Consider the following 18,109-nt stretch of genomic DNA (forward strand, 5'->3'; position numbering starts at 1 on the left):
TGGCACCAAAGCCCTCACTGCCTGCTGCATCTGTGAAGAGACCCAGGTCCTCACTGGACTTGGGAGGACTCGCCCTCACAACCATCCCATTGAAGTCACACAGGAAAGATTCCCAAATCCTCACATCTTGTTTTACCTCACTGGAGAGCCTAGTATGGTGGTGTTCAACCTTCAACCCTGACATGGCTTGTGCAATAGCCCAACCATAGGAATGATCCATAGTGCGAAACTGAGCTGCCCAACCAAGAACTGAAATTGATGGAAAGTGACTTTCTTCGCCCTTAAGCATGCTTGAGAGAAAGCAAGTACTTTGTCTCTCTGCAGCCTGGACACCCCCGCCACGGTGTTTAACTCAATCCCCAAATGGTATTGTTGTTTTTAAGCTATGCCATCGTAGCCCCTATTAACCCCTTCTGTGCCCAGGACGTAATGGCACACAGTCCAGAGGGAGCACTAGCGCTCCCTCAGTGGGGTTCCCCCCAACCCCCCAAGTCAGGGATGGAAGGGGAAGCCCTTCCCCTTCCACCCCGACCCCCCCCTGTGACGTCAGCGCGCGAGCGCGCACTGATTGTCACAGAGCCTCCTCCCATCGCGCTGGAAGCTCAGCTTCCAGCACGATCGGAAGAGAAATGCTTTGCATTTCTCTTCTGATCACGTGGGGGAGGCCGAGAGAGGCTTCAAAGGGAAGGAAAGTTGTTTCCTTCCCTTTGAAGTCTCTCTCTGCGTTTTGGCAGCCGGATTGAAAGCAATCCGGCTGTCAAAACGCCCACTAGACACCAGGGATGTTTTTTTAAAAATGAAACTGGCATGAGGGGGCGACCCCTTGGGCAAGGGTCGCTCCCAGGGGGGGGCATAATTTTTTAAGGCCTTTTCTGCCCCCCCGGGGGCAGATCGGCCTATTATTAGGCCAATCTGCCCCCGGGGGGGGGGGCAGAAACCTCTAGGCACCCGGGATATATATATATATATATTTTTTTTTTTTGTTTTAGAGGTGGGGAGCGACCCCTTAGGCAAGGGTCGCTCCCATAGGGGGCAAATTACATTTAGGCCATTTCTGCCCCCCTTGGGGGCAGATTGGCCTATTTTTATGAGGCCAATCTGCCCCCAAGGGGGACAGAAACCACTAGATACCAGGTTTTTTTTTGTTTTTTTCATGAATTTCATGCAAGGGGAGTGACCCCTTAGGCAAGGGTCGCTCCCCGGGGGGCTGGGGGAGCAAATTTATTTTAGGCCATTTCTGCCCCCCCTGGAGGCAGATCGGCCTATTGTTATTAGGCCGATCTGCCCCCGGGGGGCAGAAACCTCTAGGCGCCAGGGCAAATATTTTTTTGTTTGTTTGTTTTTTTAGAGATGGGGAGTGACCCCTTAGGCAAGGGCCTCTTACTAGCATTTATCCATATTTATTTTGTGCTTTGAGAATAAATGGAGTCGTAGAATGGTATATTTCCACATTTATTCAACTCTTAGACGTGCACTCATACGTGGAAGCCTGTCATATTTTCGCAAATTAAGCAGCCACATGTAACAAAACACTACACCCATAGGTGCATATTAGATTTATAGTGTTAATAATACTATATTATTATACTACTATACATTAACATATGCCTGTATTTAAGGAAATCTGATCCCTCTCTATCTGTCTATCAGCTCAACGTTTGCCTGGAGTTCATGACGAACAGCACTGCTTCTTTCACAAGAAGCACAATTTTCACTATTTTTTCGCTTTAAAAAATAAATACAGACCGGAAACACATTATTTTCTGCCTGTATTTATCTGTAAAAATCAGTAAAAACCGAAAACTGGAAGCCTTAAATATAATGCTAAAATTTTTAACTCCCTGATTGTACACAGATAAAAAAAATTGTCATATGAAGAGCTGGCAGTGGAAAATCATTTGGGGAAAATTATAATTTGCTGAAATCAGCTAACACACCAACTAAGTCTACTTTTTTTCGTAGTATATACCCCCAACACAATTAGGTGATTACTTGGTAGATTTTGTATTTTGTTTGTTTTGTGTCATATCAAACTTGTAGGTGTGATTTTAACCTATTATAGACCAATGACAAATTGCAGTAGGACCAAAACATTTAGCTAACAACGCTTCAGTAAGATCATTCATGGGCCTACTCCTTGTGACATACACACATTGAAACTAACATTTGGACAAGCTGAAGTAGCGCTCACAGCGGAGTTCCTGTATAACGCAGTTGGACCATAGAGAAAATAAATTCAAAAATACAATTGCACTGAAGGCTAAATTTAAAAAGCCCCACAGAACATATAAACAGCACAAATGTAGTAGACTATCTGATAGAGACTTCTAGCTGCAGATTCCTTACCTTTGAATTCCCTGGCGTCGGCTTCGAATCTGGAATTTTTTGGTGAGCAATATCCTGCGCGTGCCATCGGGTGGCGTCGTTCGGATCCACATGCGTCGTTCGGCTCGGTGTGGCGTTGTTGTGTTGTTGTGTAATGAATGACCTTCACTGCAAACTACATTAAAAACAAAGAGCAACGATAGGGCAAACTATGGTTCTTAGTGGAAGTCAGAAACACAAGATCCAATGTATATTAAGACACGATTACTGCAGGTACTATAATCCATAAGAAAAACTAAAGTATAGTGTGCACCAGAGGAAGCACAAACTATTAACCAAGAAAGAGAAATCTAAGTACTCTAATAATGGAGTAAGTGAATCTCAATTAGCACATAAAAGAATTCTTGAAAGATCTACTTGATGTAAGGATTTTTAAACGCAACAATTCTATTAGCTATTCCTGCAGATGGTTGCTCTGCCAAAATAGTAGCTTAGTATGCAATATGTATCATGAAATCCAGAGCATGCATTCAGACCCCACACTAGATCCTGAGCGGCTAATTAGGACTAGTTAGACAGAACTTGGGAATCAAGCAGTTCAAAGAGATCTCATGGGCAAACAATGTGGTTGCCTAGTCGACACTGCCCTAACAGCAAAACTTAAACAAATCATTTCTTTGTATAATGTTGAAACCCTATTTCTTATGATCACTGGTTTGCTGGAGTGCTGCAGCTTGTCCCTTTTGCTCAGGGTCACCAAGTTGGGACTGCGATGAAGGGAAATTGTGGAGGCTCCACTGCTGCTTTCAGTACCCCTTTACTGCCCCTGGCTCTCCAGAATCTGGGAACATAGGCTTACTCCTGCACTGGGAATCTCCGGGGAGTCGGACGTCCTGCTGAGCCCTTGTGGAGTACCTGGTACTGATCTGCTGAAGTCTGTTGCCCATGCCTCAAATACACAAAGAACAATTCCTCTTCTCTACTATCCCTGACATTCACCAGCAGGCAACAATGGGACCATACTGAGGCTGTCTTAAGCCCTACTTCATGAGACAGTGGGTAAACCAGAGCGACCCAGCTGGGGTCCTTCAGCAACAGGCACTGTAACCTCGTTTTGGGGGAAGATTATACTTCTGAACACCTTCAGCCCTCTGTATCATACCCCTAATACTCTACTGGAATTACAGGAACCTTTGAGAAAAAGTTTACAGCTATAATAGACCAAATATCACCCCACAAGTGACAGCCATTTTATCACAGGGATTTTCTATAAAATCAGGATTGCTCACTTCATTCTCGGCTGATACTTAGCATAGCACAAGTTTATTGGCACCATATTAGTTGGCCATTCACTCAGATCCCTACCTTTTGAAACTTACTATCTTCAATCCTTAATCTACAATCCTGATTACCACCACTGTTTTGCGAGTTTATGCATAGTTGGCTTTTGTAAAGGATATTTTGCTGCACAATGACAATGTTCTTGTGAAAACCGCTTGCATGCTGCAGAAATCGTTCTCGTGTGTAGTGTTCTGACCAAAAGCCTTATCTGTGCTATATGAAACTATCAATAAATCATTGCTTCTTTGGAAAGTGGACACATATAAAATGTTTTTTAAAAGTAAGTTTAACCCTTTAGCTGCTGGGCTACCACCCCCCCGACCCACCCAGCTGCTCCCTTTTGTGGCTGTTTGGGGTAGTTTGCGCTTAGGCCTTTATAACTTTTTGTCCACATAAGCTATCCACGCCAAATTTGCGTCCTTTTTTTCCCAACATCCTAGGGATCCTAAAGGTATTCAGAGTTTGTGGCTTGCCCTGTAGGAGACCAAGAAATTAGCCAAAATACAGTTACAATTTTGTTTTTGCAGACAAATGGGAAACGAGGACTGCAGAAGCAAGCATGTGTTTTTTTTCCCCTGAAAAAAGCATTGACAAAAGGTTTGCGGTGCTAAAATCACCATCTTCCCCAGCTTTCAGGAACAGGCAGACTTGAATCAGAAAACCACATTTGTCAACACAATTTTTGGACATACCCCATTTTTACTATTTTTTGTGCTTTCAGCCTCCTTCCAGCTAGTGACAGAAATGGGTGTGAAACCAATGTTGGATCCCAAACAGCTAAACATTTCTGAAAAGTAGACACATTTCTGAATTCAGCAAGGGGTAATTTATATAGATCCTTCAAGGTTTTCCTACAAACAGATGAAATTAAAACAAATTGAAATTGAGGTGAGAAAAAGATCAATTTCTGTCCACGTTTTCCAGCTATGGCAGATTTTTAAAGCAGTATACTGTTACGTCTGCTGGACTCTTATAGTTGTGGGGATATATAGGGCTTATAGGTTCATCAAGAACCCTAGGTACCCAGAGCCAGTGAATGAGCTGCATCTTGAAAAGGATTTTCATTGTATACCGGGTGTACAGCAGTTAATTTGGCAAAATATAAAGAGTGAAAAGCAGGTATCAAGGAAACCTTTGTTTTTCCAATATTTGCACAAAATAAAGCGTTGAGAAGCAGTGGTTATTTGCACATCTCTGAATTCCGGGGTCTCCATACTAGCATGTGAATTACAGGCCATTTCTCAAATAGACTTCTTTTTTACACACTGTCTTACATTTGGAAGGTAATAATGTAGAGAAAGACAAGGGGCAGTAACACTTGTTCTTCTATCCTGTGTTCTCCTAAGTCTCCCGATAAAAATGGTACCTCACTTTTGTGGGTAGGACTAGTGCCCGCGAAAGGAAACGCAACATGGACACATCACATTTTTACATTGAAATTTTTGGAAAGTGCCTAGCTCTGGATTTTGGCCTCTAGCTCAGCCCGACCATTGGGAAACCTACTAAACCTGTGCATTTTTTAAAGCTAGACACCTAGAGAAATTCAGAATGGGGTGATTTGTGTGGCTCCCACCAGGTTCTGTTACCCAGAATCCTTTGCAAACCTCAAAATTGGGCAAAAAAAGCACTTTTCCCTCATATTTCGGTGCTGCAAAGTTCTGGTTTCTGAGAGGACCCACAAACTTCCTTCCACCCAGCATTTCCCCAAATCTCCTGATAAAAATGGTACCTCACTTGTGGGGGTAGGCCTAGTGCCTGCGACAGGAAATGCCCCAAAACACAACATGGACACATCACATTTTTCTTATGAAAACTGATCTGTTTTTCGCAAAGTGCCTAGCTGTGGATTTTGGCCTCTAGTTCATCCGGCACCTAGGAAAACCTAGAAAACCTGGACCTTTCTGAAAACTAGACACCTAGGGGAACCTAGGATGGGGTAACTTGTGGTGCTCTCACCAGGTTCTGTTTCCCAGATTCCTTTGCAAACCTCAAAATTTGGCCAAAAAAAAAAAACACTTTTTCCTGACATTTCGGTGATAGAAAGTTCTGGAATCTGAGAGGAGCCACAAATGTCCTTCCACCAAGCATTCCCAAAGTCTCCTGGCTTGTGTGGGTAGGCCTAGTGCCTGTGACAGGAATGGATCACAGAACGGTCAATGTTAGTCCTTACATTAGGGTAACTGTTGACCCTGGGGTGATCCATTCCTGACGCAGGCACTAGGTACAGGCACTCAAGTGGGGCAACGTTTTTATCAGGACAGGTGGGGAAACACTGGGTGGTAGGAATTTTGTGGATCCCAGCATATTCCTGTTGGCTGTGTGACAGAAATGCAATAAAAAATAGTTTTTATTCAACATTTCACTTTTGCAGAGTATCCTGGGTAAGAAAACTTTGGGGAATCCACACAAGCCACACCTCCGTGGACTCCCCCGTGTTTCTAGTTTCCAGAAATGTCTGGGTTTGGTAGGTTTCCCTATATGGCTGCCGAGCCCAGGACCAAAAACGCAGGTGTCTGCCTTACAAAACCAGGTTGTCTTGTGATAAATCATTTTGATGTCTCCACAGTATGATTTAGGCGGCAGAATTTGGGGCTGATCTAAATTAGGGAGCTCCCAAGAGAGCACTCTCTCTGTGCCTGCCGCCACATGCACCTGCTCCCTGGGTTGGGATAACCCGCTATTGTCCCGCTGCACAGACTGTGCTTGCAAAGGGACAGTAGGACTGTCCTCATCACCTCCCTCAGAACCACTGGAAGAGGAGTTGTTCGAAAGGACTTCTCTGACGGAAAAATCACTCCCATAGTCTGCGCCATTGTCCTGTCCCTCAGATGCTGTCTCAGTATCTGATGTCTCAGTCTCTTACCCTACATCAGAGCTGTCCTCTATAACCTGAGTAAGGTCTTGAGCAGCAGTCATCCAACGAGACGCCATCTATGCTACTGGCTCAACTGTCACTCGAAAACACTAGCCTACGTAGACAGTCACAAAATCGCTGGTGAGTGTGTATGTGATGCGTGCAACAGTAAAGGTAACCTTACCTTCGCTTCTTCCCTAAATCAGCACGTTCTCTCAAGACATTAAAAAAAAAAAAAAAAAAGTCACACTGCTACTTCACCTTGTCGCATACCAATCATCACAGTCTTTAGAGCCTCTGGTGCCCAGTCCAACAATCATTATTGGTGCTCCCACTCCTGTGACCACTTACTCAGATTACCTCACTACCACCCAGCAAAAGTGCTCTTCATCTCTCCATAGCCCCCCTCGCACATACATTTCATTTGTATTATAGCGCAGTAATGGCTGGCTTTACTAATCCACTCAGCTATTAACATAAAATACAGATTTGTTCTTTGCAGTAGGCATATAAACCTTCTGCGCTACTTTATGGATCAAAACTGCCACTAGACAAAAGTCAGATCCTTTTCTAGCAGAAACATAATCAGCAGAGTTAGCTTGACCTTTGTATTGCTGCCCAAAAGCTACAGTTGAAACGCATCAGTTGGAGTATGTACATTGTTTTGAAGACGCAAGCTGTAAGAGAACTGTTTGCGAATATATATATATATATATATATATATATATATATATATATATATATATATATATATATGCAAAAAACAAAGGAGAACTCTGGGAAGTTCCCAATTTTAGGTGGAGAGCTGCTCTAGTAAGGAGCAGCCTGCAACACCAGCGACACTCTAGATTTGCTCTCCTCAAATGTCTGCTTATCTAGCAAAGTCTTTAAGCATAGGATTAGCACAGTGCTATCCTCGCCGAGCTAGATAGTGACAAAGTCTTTTGCCATTTGTACAGCAAAATCTTTAAGCATAGGATTGACATAGTGTCATCCTTGCCGAGCTGTAAAATGACAAAAGCCATTTACCACTCCAGGCACAGTATTACAGCTTTGGACTGGTCAAATACCGTCCAAGCCAACCTGGAATGAGCAAAGCAACCCCTGACACGTGTTTCGCTCTCATTAGAGCTCTTCAGAGGGGTATAGCTTTGTCCAGACACAAGGGAGCACCCAGTATAAGTCAAACCAAGGCCCTTTCAGGGATAGAGTGACGCATAAATTATGCAAAAAACAAAGGAGAACTCTGGGAAGTTCCCAATTTTAGGTGGAGAACTGTTCTAGTAAGGAGCACCCTGCAACACCAGGGACACTCTAGATTTGCTCACCTCAAATGTCTGCTTATCTAGCAAAGTTTTTAAGCATAGGATCAGCACAGTGCTATCCTCGCCGAGCTAGATAGTGACAAAGTCTTTTGCCATTTGTACAGCAAAATCTTTAAGCATAGGATTGACACAGTGTCAATATATATATATATGAAAAGAGATCACTTTCATATGTGGGTGTGGTTTCACTAGGGGCTGACCGCAGCCCCCAGGGAAACCACACACACATTGACAAAAAGTGATCTCTATATATATAGATAGATATATAGATAGATATATATAGATAGATATATAGAGATATAGCTATCTATGTATAGATAGTGTGTGTATATATATATATATATATATATATATATATATATATATATATATATATATATATATATATATATATATACTATTTTTTTTTTTTTTTATAATAGCTGTCTGGAAGACTCTCCCCTTTCAAACGAGGCCTTCCTGAATGGTGGGGAGGCCCATTCAGGCCCATTTTCCCCGACGGAGCGGAAAGCGTCCTTACCTGCCACTACCTGCTCCAGTGGGGAAAGCAAAGTGTGACGGTGATGGGGCGGGCGAGACACTAAAACTCTTCTGTGTCTCCCGAGGGGGTTTTCAATTAAAAAAAAAAATCCTCCCTGGCGTCGGCCACTGGTCGTGACCTGTACTGATAGGGTTAATGACTAAAGCACAAGATGACCCAGGCTAGTTGTTAAATCAGGTAAATTTAATATAAAGTGTATTTTGCAAAGGAAGGAGAAAAACTAGTGATTGAACAATAACAGCTAGTTTTTGAAAGCTGTTGTTTTAGAAGTGGTACTTGCAGGATTTTGGCTTCAAAAAGTACGTAGTGATAGCAATAGTGCACAACATGAGCTTGATCAGGTAGTGTGGAAGCTTCTCAATCTGTCATCGGCTTTTGACAACATAGATCGTGACACTCTGATAAATATACTGTAACAGTTTTGGATTAGGGTGTTATTTTGAAGTGGGTTAAGTCTTTGAGAATGGACATACTCATCAATGTTCACCATCTAAATCAGCTCCATAAATGGTAAATTGTGTATTGCACAGGGATCAAGAATTTTCACCCATTCTTAGTGCCAATCTGGTCTCATTAATAAAATCAAGTGACTCATTTCGGATTTTGTTTTTAAAACTGTGCAAATGATACTGACTTCCTGGTGAAAATTACACCAAACTAATCATTTTGCAAACTTTCCAATTCCTATAAATGGTTGTGTGGTAAATGGCCCTTTCTGTAAGGGTTATATCGAAGCTTTTTGCTTTCTCCACTTATTTTTCTGACCCTCTTTTTGTTGGCTTCAGGACTCTGGGCACTTTACACTGCTAATCAGTGCTAAAGTGCATGTGCTCTCTTCCCTAAAACGTGGTATAACTGGTTTACACCTGTTTGGCTATTTCATGTACCTGTAAGTCCCATATAAAGTGTAAAGTGGTATACCATATACCCAGGGCCTGTAAATTGAATGCTACTAGTGGGCCTGCAGCTCAGATTGTGCCACCCACAGAAGTAGCCTTTCAAACTTGTCTCAGGCCTGCCACTCCAGTGCCTGCATGTGCAGTTTACTGCCACCCTGACATGGCAAGGAAATCTACTTGCCAAGGCCTAAACTCCCTCTTTACTACACCTAAGTCACTCCTAAGGTAGGCCCTAGATAGCCCTATGGGCAGGATGCTGTGTATGTAAAAAGTAGGACATATCCTTTTATGTGCTAAATGTCCTAGAAGTGTCAAACAGCCTATTCTATTTGTCACTGATGTGCACTGCTCCTCTCATAGGTCTGCATTGGGAATTCTCTTATATATGTTTTTGGTAATTTCTGATCTGTGAGGAGTAGCGTGGCATGTTTGTTATGTTCCGAATGGTAGTGAGAAATCCTGCTTACTGGTGTAGGTGAATTTTACATTACTATCTTAGAAATGCAACTTTTAGAAAGTGAAAAGAACAGATGATGGACAGAATGCTGAACACTGCAAACATTCACCCCAGTCACAAAGATCTGGGTTTATTTAATTGTTTTTTTTGCAAACCATGCCACCCCAGTTTGGACCCAGCCATATGCCAATCATTCTTGACCCTGCTCCCCATGGGAACAGTCCGTCCCAAACTGCCAAGCCAGGTCCTCCCTGGATCGGACACAAGCATCCTGGGACCGGTTCCGCCAAAGATTGTGGAGCATTCACTACACAGGAACTAGGGTTTTGTTGAGTATAAAAAGACTCCAGCTGTGTAGGACCTACCTTATGCCTGCTACACTGGTTACTGATGAGGGGATCACATTTTGGGTTCTTTGCTTCTTAAAGCATCTGAAGAGCAAGTCCCTCCTTTATGCTGTGAACATTTTCACGGGTGCTCCCTAGAAATCAATCTGAGTACACACCAGCACTATCATCCTAGAAAACCCAGATATCAAAGGGAGACATTTGAAGGGAGATATTTTCCCCTGCCTGTGAGAAAGGCATAGAACAACATTCAAATAATTATATAACCATGCCAGATCAGTTTATATTCAGAAAACCTATATAACATTACTTTTTCCCCATCTAAAAAAAATTAACTTCTAGCAGCTCTAAAAGAATCAGAACTAAAACGTCTATGCTGTTAGGGTTTCAATTACAAAAAATATGCTAAATGGTTCTAGTTTGCTAGAGATACCACAGAAAAAAATGTACTTAGCATAATCATGCACATTTACTGAATGAGAGAGCAGAGACAAGCAAGGACACTTCAGACATCTCAGGAGTAGTTTCACAGCGAACGAGTCCGGCCTTCACCAGCTCCTACTTCTTCTATTCGTTATCAGTGCAGATAAGTGGGTCAAGCCAACCAATCACTTTGCAGTGTGGCCATTTAGTAACAATTGCAATGATAACTCAAGAAAGTGTTCTGCAAAAAAAATACATGCGTTGACCGAGCTGAGCTGTGGCCATCTTACTGTAAACAAAAAAAGTACAGTGCGTAAAAATAAGTGCTTTAGCCAACAAATACCATTCAAGCAGCATAGTTACACATATTTATTCCCAGAACAAATCAAATCAAATCATTAACATTTATAAAGCGCGCTACTCACCCGTGCGGGTCTCAAGGCGCTAGGGGGAAGGGGTTACTGCTGCTCGAAGAGCCAGGTCTTGAGTAGTCTCCGGAATGCGGAGTGGTCCTGGGTGGCCCTGAGCATGGTGGGGAGGGTGTTCCAAGTCTTGGCCGCCAGGTAGGAGAAGGACCTCCCACCTGCCGTAGAGCGGCGGATGCAAGGGACGGCGGCGAGAGCGAGGCTGGTGGAGCGGAGAAGACGGGTGGGAGCGTAGAAGCTGAGGCGACGGTTGAGGTATTCTGGTCCCTTGTTGTGGAGGGCTTTGTGTAAGTGGGTGAGGAGACGGAAGGTGATTCTTTTGCTGACGGGAAGCCAGTGCAGGTGTCTCAGGTGTGCGGAGATGTGGCTGTTGCGGGGTATGTTGAGGATGAGGCGGGCGGAGGCGTTTTGAATTCGTTGCAGACGTTTCTGGAGTTTAGCTGTGGTTCCAGCGTAAAGGGTGTTGCCGTAGTCCAGGCGGCTCGTGACGAGGGCGTGGGTCACGGTCTTTCTGGTGTCGGCGGGGATCCAACGGAAGATCTTTCGGAGCATGCGGAGGGTGAGGAAGCAGGAGGATGATACGGTTTACAAATGTAAACAGAAAGCCAATGTTCAGCAAATGTAGCAGCTTTATAGAGCAAACGCAGCACATTTCTTAATCTTGTTTTCAAACCAGCCCGATCATATAGTTCTTTTCCAGCTGAAAGCAGGAAAAGCCTGCAGGGGACACATGGAAGTAAAGGTTTCAATCATCTCATCAGTGTGAGGCATATACTGGTATAACACAAACACCGCCTTTCACCCACACCTAACTTCCCCAGCCCCTTAACCAAGATGATCTATCCAGACAAGAGCAGACAAGCACTTCCTAGCACTGTCAACCGTCTGCCCAAACACTCCAGCACCTTTCAGCGACGTCTTTGATTAATACACCTCTGCCCAAAGGTGTCATGTCTCGTCATAAACAAATCCACGCTTGGCAACATAGATGTGACACCATTAACAATAGGATCTAGCTAGGACTGTACATACATGGCTACCTCTCAGCACTGCCAGTTCCACATATTTCTTTATTTTTATGTTTTCTATAGCAACAGCATGCTATCTTCGGTGGACAATCAATTGTACAACTGTACATACCCTTTCTTGTAACACAAGCTGACCATTTACGACATCTTAAAGACACAGATTTTTCCTACTGCCATTTGCTGTGGAGGTGCACTTTTTGATTAGGTGGAGCTTCTACACTGGGAGAACAATCCTTCTTCCCTGGTAAAGTGGAAAGGAAAACTGCGTTTCTTTACTAAGAAAGAAAAGAGAATTAGGAGGAACATCTTGAAATAAATGTAACTATGTAAAAAACAAATAGCGCAGTAAGTCTGGGATGGGTTCTGTTTCTGTTCCTTGAGGCAGGTTTGCAGATGTTATACCCAAATAAAGTCTAGTTCGTGGAACAGGACTCGTTTTTTGGCTGACATAATATATGCTGAGCCTGATATGCTGCTACTTCACACCACACAGCATGGGCTAATTTAAACATCGGTACTTTTTTTTATTTTCAAATGAAAATTCACAGGGGATAACACGGAGTCTAGGTAAAACATATTGCTAGGGAGATTAGTCTGTGATGGAATGTAAGATTGCTTCATTCCCGGAAACCCTGTTACAGCCGACACGCTCGCAATCAGCAAGGCACGCTCTAAAGTATACATGAAAAATTACTTTGGAAGGAAAGTAAATAAGGACTGTCATCCATGGCTGATAAGCCTTCTAAGGGCTAATTTGTCTGCATTGCCCACCATTGGACTGTAATTATTTCACATGAGCGGCTGGCAGATTTACCCTTTACGATGTGAACACGGGCACCTTTCCTTGCACACGACATTTCTTCGCCGCAATCCATTTTAATTGGAGGCTGACACCTGGACTTCCGGCCGAGCCTCGTGCTTATTCGCATGCAAGGCTACTGCACGAGGCTGGCTGGCAGCCCCTCTTATAAAACTAATGCCCCGGTTAATACAACATCTGCTGCTTATTTGTTTTAGGTGTAATTTCATTTGTGGTGGAAGAGGGGAGAGAACGGCAGTCCCAACATAACGGCGCATCGGAGGAGACAGATGGCGAACGGGCCCGTCAGAAGTCGTCAACGAAGACAACGGCAGCCGTTGACGCGTCGAGCACTGGTACGTTTATCACCGCGAATAATTGTATTAGTAGCGCCCGTAAACATTTTTCATTTCCCTGCCAGAGCACCGTTAGCAGTGTTTCCACATGACAACCCCCAAAGAATATGGCACAAAGAAAGTCGGACGGAGGAACCGGAAGATGTCATGGCAAAATGCTGAAACCAGCACCGCTCCCTATATAGCCTTACCTTATCTCTTTCTTTACGTTCATCCTGTCATTCCCTTTTTCTGCTTCTCCCCTCGCTTGCTGGTCGCTTTCTCTCCCCACCACCTCACGTTTTCTGCCTCGAACATTACCGTGCCTTCTGCTGTTGCTTTTGGGAGCAAGGGTTCCAGCCCACTGGAGGTTGCCTGGTGGAATAACAGGTCTGTCCGGCCCTTTTACTAGTGCGCAGACGCTGGCCTTTGCTACATGTTGGGGGAGATTTACTGAAAACTTGTGAGTTAAATCAGGATATTCCGGCCTGATTCACAAAGTATTTTCAATATGTAGACATGTTTTCCTTCAGCTTAGCTCTGAAAAAACCCTGAATGTTAAGTTTTTTGTCACAAAGCTTTATATTTTATTACATACTTCTTACTGCAGGCTGGCATTAGGGTTACATTTGACTATAACAGGCTTGATTTACATAACATTTTCTGTTATTAGATTATTTACTCCTAGCGTACATGTGACTTACTTCTATATTCGAAACTACACACGGAGCATACTTTGAAAATCAGGCCTCGACGTTCAGATATAACACATCCTAGGGGAAAAAATACAACTCCTCAGGAAACAACCTTGTGGACCAGCCCTTGATTTTCAGGTGCAATCCATGTACAACACAAGAGAATGACCCAACTAATCTTAGAAAACTTCTCTAAATTGAGCCTACTGCATTTAACGTACAGTAGCTGGAGTTTGGGGTTCAATTGTTAAACGATGATGCAGTTGGGAAAGCAACCAGTGGCCTCAGATTACATGGACATTTTTACATCTTCTTCATGTAAACAACTTACTTTTTTAGCGTGAGGTTAGATGCCTCTGGTAATAAAATGTTAAACGAAATTATTTCATCATATTGCTCTTTCACATCCCCAACACAGACGTTCTGGGGGAAGTGCAAGTGAGACAGAGGTGACAAGACCTTTTTTCCTCACTTTAGGGAGGGTGACATTGGGGGTTAGAGTTCCAGATGATGAAACATTGTGGTAATTAAGAGCTACACCTGACCCTGCTTTTAGCAGTGCGGCCAAGTAGGTGCCCATTTTATGAACCAAAGTACACTCAAGCAGGCTCAAGAAAGCCCCCTTATAGCAGCCAATAATTATATTGCTGCATTTTGCACAGTGTGCTGTTTGGATCTACTGCACCTGAGTTTCTCATTCTCTTTCCATTTCTCTATGTGGGTGTGGTCCTGACACATTGTCTCTCTGTGGTCCAACGTCATGCTTTAGGGAGATGGGTGGATTATGTGGTGGGTTATTATGATTTTGGTCAATGTCGTAACAAAATGCAAGGGGTCTTGCCATGACCCATCACCATTGGCTGTTTATGCTCTCAATGGTGACATGTTTAATACTAATGGTAAAAGCTGGAATGTTTGAGACCCAGTAAAAATAGCGGACCAAAAAGAAAAGTTTAAAAAAAAGTATTAGAAAAACCAATTGGTCTCACATTTGAGACCTATTGGCTTTGCTAACGGTTTTAATGGACCTGTACGGCATCCTTAATACTGTCCAGCTTAAGTGAAGAATTGTTTTTAAAGTGTATGACACAACTGACCACATCATTTTGTAGCTGCGGTGACTACGCTTGTGCACACTTACAAAAAGACGCAGACACTTTTTTTCTTTTTCTGACCCATATTAGACTGGTGATTAAGTAAGAAAAAAGTGCCAAGGATTTTTTTTTTAAGTGGATGGGGGAAGAAACACACAGGCAGCAAGTGCAAGGAAGCAAACTTTATGGAAGGAGAGAGAGAGCAATGTGGAGCATGGACTGAGAAAAGCAAATGGGCAAGAGAGAGCAATGTAGAGGGGAAGAACCACAGGCAAGAACGCAATGCGAGGAGGACAAGCACACGAGGGCAAGTGTATCACAGGGACAGCAGTAGATAAGCACCCGGGCAAGAAAGCAACATGGAGCATGAGTAGGATAAACAAACAAGGGAGAGATGTGCAAGCAAGAAGGCAATGCAGTGGAGAAGCATTTGAGGGCAAGGGCATCATGCAGGGGCCAGGGAGTAGTACATGAGCGAGAGAGAGCAGCACGTATCATGTGGGGGCAGAATACACGAAAGAGGAATTTGGAAAAAAACATGCACTCTTGTGTAGTGGTTAACCAAAAATAGAAATCTAGTGCCTGAAAAATAAGCTGCGGAAGGAAACAAGTGATGCGGCCACGCCCCATGGGAGAGACAAACATAAGAAGAGAAAGCAAATCCTTCACAAGCTTAAGAACAGGAGAAGACTTATGAGAGTGTCAATAAAGCCAACCAATAGTAAGCAGTGGGAGGGCTCTTAGCCCACTAAAAACTGACAATAGGTCTTTTCACAGACTGGCAGCTTGCAATGTATGGTAAGCAAGACTCAAGAATGTTTCTCATGATTCATCTGGCCCAGGCTGATTTCTAGATCTTCAAGAGTCAGATCATGATACTGGTTCTCACCAGATCTTGGAGACACAAAACAAGAGTACCTCTGGATAACTGTGGTCGTCACTTTGCATGTGCCAGCTTAACTTTGAAAAATTCCAGGCTCCAGATCTGAAATATCAAGCTACTCCAAGGAATAGGGTGTCCTCTAGAACAGTGGTTCCCAACCTGTGGTCCAGGGACCCCTGGGAGTCCGCGAAGCCTCCTCAGGAGTTCGCGACTGCTCAGAAAATTAAATAATATTAACTGTTTAGGTCCCCAGCTTTCAGTAATGACTCATTGGGGGGTCCCCCGTTTCCAATAATGATTCAGTAGGGGTCCCCAGGTTCCAGTAATGATAAAATGGGGGTCCACAGAATTCAAAAGGTTGGGAACCACTGCTCTAGAAGATCATCACCTGGCAGGGCCGTACTTATTGGTGGCCAAGATACCAGTCGGAGAGTCCCCCTTGCTGAAACATCACAGTACGAATAGAGAATCTAGCTGGAGTATCCATTCTTAAAACCTTCATGATTCAGAACTTACTGTTCTATTAATGGCTTTTAAAGGTGCATGACCCTGATGGCAGGAGCTGCTGTAAAACTCTACATCCTAATGTCTCCCCTTTAATCAACTACATATATATGTATATATGTGTGTATATATATATATGTATATGTATAGGTCTTCAGGGAATCTGTCAAGAATATAGGTGACCACCTAGCTAAGGATAAGAAGATTGTATAAGAGGTATGGTTTTGATCTAGAAAATAAGTGTGGCTAAGAACTAATATATTTATCCATTTATCTACTGATGTAGCATCTCTGTGACACAATATTAATTGTTGTGGCTCACCAGCATTAAATTAGATGGTTCAGAACATAACTTTAGTTCTTCTAGTCTCCGGTATACCTGTATTTTGGATCTTCAGCAGCAATGAAGTATCTATTATGAAATAGAAATTGAAACACTTAAGTCAAGTGCCTTGGGAAAAAAGAAGTGGTCATTCATGAAACTTCCATTCTGGGTGTTTTCTGGTATGTATACGTATACGAAAATCGGGTTAAAATACCAGAACACCATTCAAAACATCTGGTAGAAAAATCAATCTACCACACACAAGTTAATAGAAGAAAGCAGTAGAAACAGACATTAGCTGGAAAACTTCCAGCAGTTCATTTTCAATGAGTTTGACTCTTTCCCTCCCATCTCGATTGACCTAGTGGGAAAGTATCAGCAACCATTTTCCAAAGTGGTAATTAAAAAAGATAATTAGATGCCCAATATTCTGCAGTATCAATACCCGTTGGGTTATAAAGAGCTCAGTGAAACATTTCATCACATAAGTTGCCCAGACTTTCCACATGAGCCATCTAGTTCGTACGATAGTACCAAACCAGGAAAATAATATGACCAAGACTGCCCAAATCTCAAAATAGCAAAGGCATATGTATAGTCCTAGTAGGAAAAGTATACCATGGAGAGTGGGGAGTGAATCTGAACTCTAAAACAGCACTCCTTTTCCACATTGGGTGATTATAGATACACTTAAAATATAGGTACCTGACCACATTAATCAATAAGTGATTAGCAAATGCCCGTGTGCTCCAAAGAATCTCAAGAAGCATAGTTTCATTTTTCCATTACCAAGGAAATCCAAAGGCTTGTGAAAAATGAGCATTCTCAGTTAAGTGTTACCCTTCAGCCTAAAGCTAACTCCTGGCAGGGACATAGTGGTGCTAGTAGCCAATGTCAGGAAAATGAAAAGCTATGTCAATTCATTTCTAATGAAGACTTATAAACGCAAGCTTCTGTGAGAAAGTACTTTGATATTTCCAGGTGTGCTCTCTAGAAGGAGACTGTGCGTAGTGCCTCATTTACTTATCTTAAAATTTGGAAATGTCTCAAACAGTAAATCAGTATAATGTAATCATGCAAACATGAGTAATTATTTATTTTAAGAAATGTTCTTTCTGCCTTCTAGTACTATTCCCGATATCGTTGCTACCAATCTTCCTACTGCATGCTGGATTCTATGATCAGGTCACAACCTGGTACACCTAGCCTGTTCCGTTCCCTCCCCTCACACAGAACACCATACTTTTCTGTATAGACCACCTTGTATTTGAGATGCCCCTGCTGTAGCAAATGTTTGTCTGAAGTCCTCTGCTGAACCTCAAAGTTGTTTTAAAATTTGTAAATCTGATAGAGACTTCTAGTTGCACATTCCTTACCTTAGAATTTTGCCCCAGGCTTCAGACTGGATCCAGAGAATTTTTCTTCGAGCAATACCCTTGCGTGTCAGTAGGTGGTGTCGGTCGACTCTGTGGGTGTCGTTGGCATCGTAGTCGCCGTGATGATGTCGGG

The 18,109-nt window shown here is 43.0% G+C and overlaps 1 protein-coding gene and 1 long non-coding RNA gene across 2 annotated transcripts in view; one reads left to right on the forward strand and one right to left on the reverse strand.

The window, feature by feature from the left end:
- Positions 1 to 13,453, reverse strand: part of LOC138250127 (uncharacterized) — a 56,935-nt gene extending 43,482 nt beyond the window's left edge. Inside the window, exons 1-2 of the long non-coding RNA XR_011194892.1 lie at positions 13,312 to 13,453; positions 2,347 to 2,500 (exon numbers count right to left, since the gene is read on the reverse strand). This is a non-coding gene — a long non-coding RNA (uncharacterized lncRNA). The remainder of the gene's footprint in view (positions 1 to 2,346; positions 2,501 to 13,311) is intronic.
- CFAP47 (cilia and flagella associated protein 47) overlaps positions 1 to 18,109 on the forward strand; it is a 2,216,809-nt gene that overhangs the window by 1,213,674 nt on the left and 985,026 nt on the right. Inside the window, exon 50 of the mRNA XM_069204610.1 lies at positions 12,983 to 13,120. Coding sequence (XP_069060711.1) covers positions 12,983 to 13,120 — 138 coding nt within the window. The remainder of the gene's footprint in view (positions 1 to 12,982; positions 13,121 to 18,109) is intronic.

Source organism: Pleurodeles waltl, chromosome 8 (genome assembly GCF_031143425.1).
Source record: "Pleurodeles waltl isolate 20211129_DDA chromosome 8, aPleWal1.hap1.20221129, whole genome shotgun sequence".
Taxonomy (NCBI): Eukaryota; Metazoa; Chordata; class Amphibia; order Caudata; family Salamandridae; genus Pleurodeles; species Pleurodeles waltl.